General features: G+C 38.1%; 1 protein-coding gene across 2 annotated transcripts in view; it reads left to right on the top strand.

The window, feature by feature from the left end:
- LOC134538430 (ATP-binding cassette sub-family G member 1-like) overlaps window positions 1-12,599 on the top strand; it is a 270,817-nt gene that overhangs the window by 228,343 nt on the left and 29,875 nt on the right. For both annotated transcript variants that reach the window (XM_063379754.1, XM_063379753.1), the window contains exons 9-11: window positions 3,627-3,795; window positions 5,724-5,824; window positions 11,415-11,570. In XM_063379754.1, the coding sequence (XP_063235824.1) occupies window positions 3,627-3,795; window positions 5,724-5,824; window positions 11,415-11,570 (426 nt within the window). The remainder of the gene's footprint in view (window positions 1-3,626; window positions 3,796-5,723; window positions 5,825-11,414; window positions 11,571-12,599) is intronic.

Below are 12,599 nucleotides of genomic sequence, written 5' to 3'. Positions count from 1 at the left end.
TTCCATTATAACTACAAGAGCGTCTGATAAGTAAAAAAAAAAATTTTATAAAATTTATACTGTTAAACTGTTTGCTTAAAAAAATATTTTCAAATAATATGCCCAAATAAATGTACGTGTACACTTATTTTTCATTTACTTTTTTTACTTGTCAATAGTTTCCTTAAACCACTACAAGAAATTAGTAAAACAAAATTTTCCTAACAAGGGTTACCATCAAAAGCGAACACAAAACTTTTCCTGAAGGGGAACAGAAAGGTTTGGTTTAGTAAAAAAGGTTTCCCACAGTTTCTTGTAAAACAAAAATTAATTCTATATTAGTTGAGTTCAACCCCACAATACTTCATTTCGCTTTACTCCCCCTGGATTTTCATTTTAATAAACTCTAAATATAAACTTACACAAAAACTTATTTTTCTGTACTTTTACAAAAGATTCCCTTGGAAACCGGTTGCCAAGAAATATTTTGTAAAACTATAAGAAAAATAATGTAAATATGTACCAAATATGGCTAAGAATATTTTTGTACTTATTAAATACTTTTTTTTTAAGATAATACTGATTATTTCTTACTAAAATTGGAACATAATTTTATATTTTGATTGACGTTTCTTTCAAGCATAATTTTTTTCAACCATAGAAAAGATAATTGCATATTCAATAATTAGACTTAATTTTGTTGTATCATTCTTATTATGCACGCAATTAATACTGGAAAGCTTTTCAGGGAATAGTTTACAAATAACTAGAGACCGGAAAAATTCGCGAGTTCATTTCGCGATAGGAAAAAATACAAATAGTTATACCTCAGTGCTGCCTCTGCTATTGGCTCACAACTCATCTGGATGACTCTGAGCCAATGAGAAACACCCAACCAAAGCAGTATCGAATCACAGGCAGCTACGTTGGGACGTCTCACAAGACAGCAACCAATGAGTGGGTGACATTTGACCGAGTGTACGTAGAACTATGGAGTTTATCCTACAGGTCATTGAACCCGCGAATTTTTCCGATCCCTACAAATAACTTAAGCTATTAGAGGAACGGAAAAACACGAAGTGTAAATGCCCGGGTAAGAATTTGAACCCAGTATTACTCTTAACTCTATTTTGTAGTGCTACAGTTGTTTTCATGCAAATGTACGAATTCACAAATGTCTGTAATTTTACGTTAATATTTCTGTTACATTTAAAACCAAAAATTACAGTTTGGGAATCTCCTTAAAATGTTCCAAAAATATTATAAATAAATTAAGTATTTCAGTAACATTTCATTGCGTAGTGTGGAGATTCCCAATTCGTGTCGTTGGCCTAGTGCCTTCCCTTTAAGAGAGTTTCAAGTAGACCATATCTGGGGCGGTCACTGGCATTTATATATTTAAACTTGCCATATAGTACTCTAAAATTCACATGTAAGACAGCATGAACATTCCTCTTAAAATATTTGGCACAACGTCCTGAAATAAAGGATTTCCTGTACTCTAAAACTATAAATAAAATTTAAAAAAAGCTACATGTAGGTATGTCCAGTTGTTTTTTTTTTTTTAAAAAATCTGGATATTTATCATATCTGGGACAAATGCAACGATATATTTGTCGGGAGAACACCAAAAAACGCTGAGCACATTTCTTGCGGCACACTGTTAGAAATTACAATAAATTTATGGACTTTTCAATGAAGATTTTAACTCAAATAAACGAGGAGTTATTCGTAATTTCAAATAACTGAATTTTCATAGAAACTACTCCGTACTTCAATTTCCAAATTATATATTTCGATTTAAAAAAAGGTAAACACAAACACTAACAAAATAAGATTGTTTTTACTATTGACTTAAACAATGTTTTAATGGTTTTTTTGATTAACCTAGAATAATCTTTTAGATTCATGTTAAAAGTAAGGAAATTCAAAGTCCTTAAATTTAAAAAAAGAAAGCAGTAACTATACGGTGACCCCTGGATAAATTGTAACCAGCGTTCTTCATATTGAAGGTGATTTTTTTTTAATACCAAAGATTTGTAAGATAAATTAAATTGCCAACTATTTTTCTCTTTATTGGCAGTAAAATTAACTTGTAGATGTTTCTGTTAACAACTTTTTCCAGTAACCGCAATATATTAGTCTTGTTAATGTTTACGTAAAGACCCAGAAATTTCGCGATTTCATTCGGTATCAGGCCAAATTTCCCAGTCCTATGAATAACTGTACCTTCATATGCTCCCCTATTGGCTGGTTTCTAGTGTAGTTACCTGCCTCTTATTTTTGTAAGTGAGTTGATTACCCGCAAATTATCTGGGTTTCTATGTTCCAATGATACGTTAAGTTTCCGAAGTGATTGCAGAGCCTCAGAAGGCTTTTAGTTCGCGAAATATTTGTGTGTCGCCGACTTTGGCAACGTCGTCGACGTCATCGTGTTATGTTGCTGCCTTACTCACTGCCTGGCTAGCCTCGCAACCCTGTCGTTATTACCCTCTTCTTACTACGGAGGTCTCTCGTGGGGGGATCAAAGACCTGGGGAAGGTTAAAAATTAATTACTACCAGATTTTGACTAGAGCGAATACACGAGTCCGTAGTAGTTACCCGGTCTAGTCACTATCCTAGCGAACGTACACTCAGAGAAATGTTTGTTTTCCTCAACAAAATATTTGTTTTTTATATGGCGAAATAAATATATTTTGTAAATTAAAACAAATATTTTGTCGTAGGAAATATTCTGTTGAACCAACAAAATTATTTCGTAACTCAAATGTATATTTGGTTAGGTGTAACAAATCATTTTTGTTACTTACCGAGTTTGGTTAAGCCAACAAAATATTTTGTTTCACCAAGTAAAAATTTGTTTCGCCACATATAAACAAATATTTGTTTGATTAAAACAAACCTTTTGACGTGACAACGTCTAATAAATCGATGAACGCCGGCTGCACGCACGAAAAAAATAGTCCCGTTACGGACATTGTCCCGTTACGCTGTGTCCCGTTACGCTCATTGCACGCTTGCGCCGCATCTATCTATCTTCCACTCGATTGGAAGAACCATCGATTTGACCTTTTCGAGGCACATTAAATTTGAAACACTCCCATTCGTTTCCCACTTTTCCTATCATCGTCCTATCCTTAACAGAATAACACAGATTGGAATAAGTTATACATGTATAAAAGTTATAGTTAAAATAATCTCTTCGTTAAAGTAATAAACATATTTGAATTAATGAGTGCAAATAAAAGTAAATTTATCAATTAAATTGTAGATTTCATTTCACTCCTTCTTTGTATCCATACAAAATAGTGATAATTCAATAAAAATAATTCAATTTTATTTATAAAAGTATGCAATCATTTCATCAATGTTTTGTTATGACGTTGTCACGTTAAAAAAACCGACTTTACAGACAACCAATGTTTTTTATCTGTGTAATTAAGAGAAAGCCTAATCCACTTGTTGAAGTCTCTCTCGCCTCCTCTGCCTCTGGTCGCGGTCGCGGGAGGCATCTCGACAAGGCGGTGAGATTCAACACGGCGCCCTTCGACTGTATCTCCCCTGGAGTCCCTTTACGGGCGTGGTCCGCGGCAGTGATGCCAAGTCTCGGGCACGAGGCTGACGCATGTGTGCGCGCTGTTCCCAGACGGCGGTGTACCTCAAGTGCATCCTGCACCTGCTGGTGGGCGGCGTGTTCAGCTTGTTCTTCAGGAACGTGGGCTTCGACGGCGGCCGCACCTTCACCAACGTGCTGTACCTGCTGTCCACCGTCGTCTACCTGTCCTTCACCACCGCCATGCCGTCGGCGCTCCGCTGTGAGTGCGTCCACGACGCGGAAAAGCGTGCACATCCCAACATCGCATTGCTTCTAATATTTCGTGGTTTTGCACATGGTTCTAAACTACTCGTGTTAAAGTCTTAGCTCTAGGTTTACGGAATTTTTTTCGGAATAATTTCATGAATGGTACGGAAGGCCATGGTGCTGCCTTCTGTGGCGAGTGGTGCAAACCAAAGTTCACAAAGCCAAGGGTGAATTTTTTATATTAACTATTAAATGAATTTTTAACAAGATGAGCAGTATTTTAAAAATATTACGTTGTCAAAAATCAGTTTCAAAGCAAGGGTTTATTAATATTATTTTTACATTAATATTTCGCTTTGCATCAAATGATTCGACAGTGGAAGTAGCTGCTCCGGTAGCGAACTACAGTAGTAAGTGCGGAAGCTACGTGTGATTCGTACAAGAAATGTGTTTGAAAACTCAATTTTCGTGTATTTATCTTCTCGCCATTATTTCAAACAATTTGACGTAAAGTTGTGTGTCCTAATATCGTATTTTAAGTGTATTTTCAACATTAGAATACATGAACTTTTCTTATACCTTGTTTAGATGTTATACATCTCCGGCGAGTACTGAAAGCCACGCTCACACTTTTATTCTCATGATCACTTCGTCTAGTTTTTATAGTTGGGTATTGTTCTAAATTTTAACACATTTTGTGTCGGTAATCGCTTATTTTTTTCAAACAATATTGTTCGTAAACTCTCGGAATTTGTTCTGCACTATCCAAACAAATATTATTGGTAAAACTACTATACTACATGGTACGGTTACACTGTCTGAAAATATCAAGAAAATCTGTGTGCGTCTGTACATCTTGTTACCTCATTCCATAACGTATTACTTAGAAATACGAAGTGAATTCCTGACTAAGGCATAAATACTTCGAACAAACTAACCTGAAATAAATAATCATCACAAATTATCCGTTTGGAAATTTTTTTTCCTGCAGAATTTACTTTCAACTAAAGTTCTTTTTTAACCAAAAAGAATCCCAGGTTCTTAAAATGCCACATATTTTAATAATCTTTTTTAAATTAATAAATTGATTCGGGAGGAAGTGAGAGGGCAAGGAGGCAAGTCAACTTCCGGTCCTGATAGTTGGGGAGATAATTTATTTTCCAATCTGTTGAACCATCAAATCATCTTGGAATCAATCTCTTAAGTATTTTTAGGCCAATATGATGGTTGATTCACAGAAAAAATGGTTGGACAAAGAAAGTTATTATTTTACGTAAAAAAGTAATGTACTGAATCCAATTTCTTTCATTTCTTCGAAATGACAAAAAATTTATGTAAATAACAAAATTTATTGCTGCTACCTGAAACTTACGTTCAGTTTTGTGTTTTTGCAGTATAATTTTTTTTATCAATCTTGTCTCAGAAATGTATGGTGTTATAAGCTAATATTGAAATTAGCGTGCAATAATTATATTTATTGCATTAATTATACCACAGTTCTTTCAAAATTGCCTTTACTTTATTTCAAAGTAAATGTTATTTAATATTATAATGTGTGAATAAAAACGTTTTTAATATGTTCATAATTTTAATGGTGTTTGAAGAGGAAAAATTCAAAATTTTTAATCTGGCTGGATAGTACGAAACGTATTGTTTGAGTTTTACTATAAAGTCAGCATTGTTTCGTCTCAAAAATGACGAATTTTTTCAGTACACAACCAATGGGTGATTGCTTATGGTTTTTGTTTAATAAATCATAAACCAAAGTTTTTAAATGTTAAACTGGATCTCTAAGCACAATGCGGTCGTTCACCGTCTTAATATGTTCAGTTCTTTAAATTTATCTGCTTACGTATATCTTTGTTTTAATTGACTGAGCGTAATACTTCTCACATCTTTCTTTGAATAACAAGGTAATGTTTTATTCTTCTTTTTTTTCAGTTCCAAGTGAGCTATCAAAGCTGAAAAAAGAAAAATTCAACAACTGGTACTACCTGCGAAGTTACTACATTTCGCTGATGATTACATGTGTACCTGTTCAGGTAATAACTGACACAATACGTATGTGTGTCCGTAAAGTCGTGGTGCACTTTCGACAGGTCACATGAAAGCAACGAAACAAGATAGATATAAACGTGAAATCTTCGCCATTTAAAATGTAAACTCCCCATAAAAAATAACACTGTATTATAGTAATAATAAAGAAAACTGGTATTTTTTAAATTCTCAGTAAAGTCTACATGACAGCTGGAAAGAATCATCTTACAACACACTTTCACAGAGAGCACAAACAGTAGTGAAACTTAAAAATGTTTTGAAAAAGGCAGTATTTGATCCCATATTTATCTGTTGAAGAAAAGACCATTAATACAGCGTTCAGTATATCTGACTGAAAGGCCTGGGTTCCATTCCAGACCGAACATAATCTCCTGAGTCAGGATTAAATGTAATAATTGTATTTTAAAATCAATCATGCGGTATATAAATGACACCCGCTCTAGAATCATTGTGCCTCATTCAGTCTCTAAGAATACCGAACCTTTCCATAATTACGATGGCATTTGGCAAAACATCCTCACATATTCTTCTTAATTATGAACATCCATCATTATACATCATCATGCGTCATCGTCTATCATCATTCCTCTCTTCCTGCAGCCATTAATCCTTCAATAACCATCACCTATTAATAATATATCAATCATCATTCGTTACCCAAAATATAACCTCCATCTATCAGTCATCCACAGTAAGTCAATATCTAATATCCATAAACAAAATATTTATTTATCATACAACAATCCGTCACCAATGAAGTAATGAAAATTCGGAGAGAGGCGGGAAAGCATACAATTACAATAATGTGTTGAGTTCTAACTGGACTATTGATAGATTTGATACGTTTCGAAGTCCAAAACCATAATAACCTCAATATAAATTTCAAATGACCCAACCACATGCAATTGAAAGGAAGGTGAAATTTTTCATCAACCAATGGACAACCGGCACCGAAAAATATGCTGTTTTCTTTTGGCTAGAAACCAAACATGTCTACCTTCTAGTTGCTTCCGTGATTGGAGTACAGTTTATCTCAACTAGTATAAGCCAATGATAAAACCTCAACGAGAGGAGTATAGAATCACAAGTATCCCAGTTAACAGTTGCCATAAGCAATTAGCCAATGAGCTGGAGTAATTTTTCGGAATACATAGAGTACCGCGGATTCTATCCTAAAAATATTGAAATTGCTAATTTTTCCAGTGCCTGTTTATTTGTGTCTGGGTGGTTCACCCTGGTGCCATAAAATAAAGTGGAGTATCAGGTATTTATTCATCAATAATTAGGGAATTGAAGATTTTGTAGTTTCAGTGACTTCCGGGAAATATTCCACAATACTCTTCATACTCGGCAAAAAGCCACCGGCTTATTGGATACTGACTTGTGAGACCTGAGAACTGGGAATATTGTTATTCGATACTTATTTGGTTGAAGTGTTTCCATTTCTCAGAATATGAATGTACATGTGTTTGGATTTCAGCATAGTGTTAAATTAATCCAAGAATTTTCCAAGTCTCTATCATTAATCAATCATCACTTCTTCATCTAAATCGTTTCCACCCTTTTTAACTATCACACAAAATATTTTTTTAGTGAGCGACTGCGCATTGCTCTTGTTGTAACCTCGTCTCTAACGACCCCGGTCTCAACGAGATGTTAATTATAATCAATTTATTTTCATACCTATGCGACCCATGTGGTGTAAATGGTTACATTATTGAACTAGCATTCCTTCCCAACAGAACCTTAGTAGCAGCACAGAATAAATAAGGACAGACACGATGGGGAATGTCGGTCTCTTGGATTTCAGTGAACACGCGCTCTGATTGGACATCAGCACTTTCTTTCTCCGCTTACAAAATAAAATCCACCAAAGGTAAACCAATTCGCTTCATCCCGCCAGACGACACAGAAGCCAAATTCGTGCCCTGATTGGACATAAATACATTCCCTTGTTTACAAAATGGCCGAAATAAAGGCAAACCAATTCGCTATATCCCGCCAGATGACACTTTTGTCCTTATTTATCATGTGGTAGCAGTCATCAGTGAAAAATCATGTTATTGTAAAAATAGGTCGGTGTTTCGATATCTGATAACACTTTTCCTCCCCCAGACAAACGCATCATTGAAACAACTGAATATCGAATCGTTAACCGAAGTGGTTGGGAGATTGCTATGATCATGGAGTCAGGAACCGTCAGAAGATGGCATGCTAATACACGTAGTTAAAGTCACTTGCTACAACCCCGTTACCATGTCAAAAAAAAAAAAACATTTCGGAAATGGCTCTTGACCACGCCAGACGATGTTTGATAAGAATGAATTAGAATTTCTGTCGTTAAACACAAAATTTTCCATAAAAATGTCCTTTGAAACATTTTTTCATACTATGAAAATATTACACTTCAACTAATGTTTCGTGCATCCCAGCCGAAAACATGGTGCAGATCATCATTAGACAAAGGTCACACCCTGAATTTAATCCCATGGGTGTCAATGCCTCCTTGGACATAAACTTCGTGGGACATTGTTGTTGGAGGTGTCGAGATGGGGTGCAAACACAGAAAAAATATTGTCTGTGTTTTTGCAAAAGATTCCTTCGGAAACCAGTTGCCAACAAATAGTTCATAAAACTGCAAGGAAAATTTTGTAACTGTGTGAAACACACGGCTATGGTGTAATTTTTAGCACATATTAAATACCTTTTTCGATATAATACCGAGTGTTTCTTGGAAAAATTTGAGCAAATTTCTATATTTTAAGTGAGGTTTCGTTCGAGCAAATTTTTTTTAAACCTTGGAAAAGATTATCAAATATTCAATAATTTGACTTTATTTTGTTTTATTTTGCTTATTAATGTGCAAAGTTATGTATGGAAAGCTATTTCAGGGACCGGTTTACCAATAACTTTAACTTTAGGAGGTACTGGGACAACACAAATCATAAATGTCCGGGTACGAAACTGAACACAGTATTACTGTGAACACTATTTTGTAGTTATATTTTTTCTGTGTTAATGAACAAATTTACAAATATCTGTAATTTACATAAAATATTTCTGTTCCATTAAAAAAAATAGTGTAAAAAGTGGGGATAATATGCGAGATCATGGCATGCATTATGTAAATGAACAAATTTAGAAATATCTATAATTTGCATGAATATTTCGGTTCCCTTTACATAAAAAACTCAGTGTAAAAAATTGGGGGTGGATATGCGCGATTAAAGTATGTCACTACCCATCCGTGCCACGACTCAGCAGGACCACGAGACTCTTATATTCATATGTACCAACTTTCCTTTTATCACTGGACACAGGAAAATTTCGCGGATTCCTTTCGCGATAGCTAGAAGCCAATTTCGCTTAGCTTCATGCTGCTTCTGTGATTGGACGACGATTTGACTGAAGGATCCTCAGACAGTTAAAAACCCTAAACTAGAAAAGCAAGAAACCCAGTTGCCAGGTCTCACGAGTCAGTAGTTGATGAGCATGTTGTGTTGGTCCGAATACACAGGGGATTGTGGAATACATCCTAGAGGTAATCGAAACCACGATTTTTTCCAGTCTCCACAGGGTGCGTCCCATAAGTAATGCGACCAATTTCGTAATGAATCATTTATTGAAAATATTCATACAATTAGTCAAAAATCCTTGAAATAGCACCCTCTGAAAACTTTGAAGGCATCCGGAAAGTCTTCTCCGGAATGTCCTTTAGAGCCGATATAATATGAGAAAATGTTTTCAATCATGTTCCAATGTTTCCCTTTCAGGGCTTCTTTTAAGCAAGTATGGGGGGGGGGGGGGGGAAGACAAGTCAGGACTGCTGGGAGGCTGGGTCACCATACGGATGTGCGTCTTGTACAAGAAATCATTGACAATGAAGACGCTTTGCTTAGCACATTGAAGTGATGAAGTTTCCATGCTTTCTTAGTGCCGCTTCGGCAGCGAATGACCCACCTTATAAATTATTTAATACTTCCAGGTGGAAAGCTACATTCACAGTGGTCCCGATTGGTAATAATTCTTGGTGGATAATGCGTCTGACATCAGAGAAGACAATACGACTGGTTTTGATCCCGGACTTGCTCATGTATGCCTTCATCGGGCGGTACGATGCTGGGACATGCCACTCTGAACTCTGGTTTTGTCTCTGGGTGGTACTCCAAAATCCACGATTCTCACCGGGGATGGTTGAGTTTACAAAATTAGGCTCATTTTCACACTTTTGTCTATTTTTAAGTCTGTCCAAACTTTTGGCACCAATTTGACACTCACATTTCTCATGTTCAAATTTTCGGTTACAGAGCGATAAACGGTTGTTTTCGTCATGTATAAAGTTTGTGCTATCAATTAAAGACACCACCATGAGTTAGAATTCAAACAATCATGCACATGCATCACATTTTCGTCGATTCAGGAGGTTGATATACATACGTTGCAGGGTTCGTTGGAGATCTCCTCTCGACCCTCCTTGAACAATTTGTGCCATCGGAAAACTTGTGATATGGACAAGCAATCCCTCCCAATGCCTGCTGAATTAATTGAAACGTTTTGGTGGCGGGCTTCCAAAGTTGAACTCAAAATTTTATAGCATAACATATCTCCAAAAAAAAAAAAAAAACATTGCACCGTGTTACATTAACTAAGAATTTGGTTCAAAGGAACCCTCTTCCTGACTTTCCGGTAGTTCGGAGGCGACTGAGACTGTGTGTATTTTGATGCTTTCACCCCCTTACACCCATCCCAGCAGGTTAGAACATGCTACAGTGTATCGTCGCATCAGAAATGTACCTTCTGCAGTATTAAATTGAAAGGGATGCCACAAAGACCAGTAATGGACATAGGCAGTAAAATAACTTCATAAGTGAAAAGTATTTTTATCCGGGAAGGAATCAAACATGGGAAGATTTGGGTCACAAGCTAAGAGCTTTACCAATTTTAATAATCCCTAGAGACTTGGAAATTTTGTGGATTAATTTTTATCAACCAATTTTATTGCAGAAAAAAATACATACAATAGCACTGCTTTGATGATTGAATCACAATCCTCCTGCCACTCTCCACGACGACTGTGAGCCAGTCAACTACCAGCCCGCAGTACAGATACCGAATCACATCTACCCACTCATGAAAAAAGGGAGAACCCACATCAGTAGAGGACAGAATATTTTGAATATTCATTTCGCAATAGGCTAACATCACAACAAGTATACATTTATACCACTTCTTCCATTGCCACACATTTTATTTCGGAATCTGTAAGCCAATGGGAAACCCTAGACCCAAGAACGTGCCGAATTAAGGACCACTTAGTTGAGATGTCTCAAAAGTCAGCAGTCAATGAACATGTGTCATTTCCCCGAGAATGTAAATGCCAGTGGAGTCTATTCTAGAGGTCAGTTAACTCACGAAGTTTTCCAGTCCCTAAATATCATAAATTAGCCAATGTAAAAGCTTAAAATGGTGCATTGTGCATAGAAACATTTATTTTAGCATCGAGACAAATAAATGCCCCATTCCCTAAGTATAATATATAATAAAAATAAAACTGTTCTGTTGTTGTGGTTGTAGATCTTGCTGTGCGTGCTACACACGTCACTGCCCTACTTCATGACGAACCAGCCCATGGAGTGGTGGCGGTTCGTGATGTTCCTGCTCGTGTGCGTGCTGGTCACCCTGCTGGGGGAGAGCCTTGGACTCTTCCTGGGGACTGTGTTCAATCCCGTGGTGAGTGGCGCTGGCTGGTCGGGTGCAGTGTCTGGCTGAGTGGGAGTGAGAATCGTGATGTTCCTGCTCGTGTGTGCGTGCTAGTCACCCTGCTGGTGGAGAGCCTTGGGCTCTTCCTGGGGACTGTGTTAAATCCCGTGGTGAGTGGCGCTGGCTGGTACCGAGTGCAGTGGCTGGCTGAGTGGGAGTGAGAATCGTGATGTTCCTGCTCGCGTGTGTGTGCTGGTCACCCTGCTGGTGGAGAGCCTTGTACTCTTCCTGGGGACTGTGTTCAATCCCGTGGTGAGTGGCGCTGGCTGGTCGGCTTCAGTGTCGGGCTGAGTGGGAGTGAGAATCGTGATGTTCCTGCTCGCGTGTGTGTGCTGGTCACCCTGCTGGTGGAGAGCCTTGGACTCTTTCTGGGGACTGTGTTCAATCCCGTGATGAGTGGCGCTGGCTGGTCGGCTGCATTGTCGGGCTGAGTGGGAGTGAGACACGTGATGTTCCTGCTCGTGTGTGCGTGCTAGTCACCTTGCTGGGGGAGAGCCTTGGGCTCTTCCTGGAGACTGTGTTCAATACCGTGGTGAGTGGCGCTGGCTGGTACCGAGTGCAGTGGCTGGCTGAGTGGGAGTGAGAATGGTGATGTTCCTGCTCGCGTGTTTGTGCTGGTCACCCTGCTGGTGGAGAGCCTTGGACTCTTCCTGGGGACTGTGTTCAATCCCGTGGTGAGTGGCGCTGGCTGGTCCTACAATGTCGTAATGAGTGGGAGTGAGAATCGTGATGTTCTGGCTCGCGTGTGTGTGCTGGTCACCCTGCTGGGGGAGAGCCTTGGGCTCTTCCTGGAGACTGTGTTCAATACCGTGGTGAGTGGCGCTGGCTGGTACCGAGTGCAGTGGCTGGCTGAGTGGGAGTGAGTATGGTGATGTTCCTGCTCGCGTGTGTGTCCTAGTTACCCTGCTGGTTGAAAGCCTTGGACTCTTCCTGGGGACTGTGTTCAATCCCGTGGTGAGTGGCGCTGGCTGGTCGGCTGCAATGTAGTAATGTGTGGGA

The sequence above is a fragment of the Bacillus rossius genome, chromosome 13 (genome assembly GCF_032445375.1).
Source record: "Bacillus rossius redtenbacheri isolate Brsri chromosome 13, Brsri_v3, whole genome shotgun sequence".
Classification (NCBI taxonomy): domain Eukaryota; kingdom Metazoa; phylum Arthropoda; class Insecta; order Phasmatodea; family Bacillidae; genus Bacillus; species Bacillus rossius.
The sequence above is the reverse complement of the archived record's forward strand: the minus strand, read 5'-3'. Positions and strand labels throughout refer to the sequence as shown.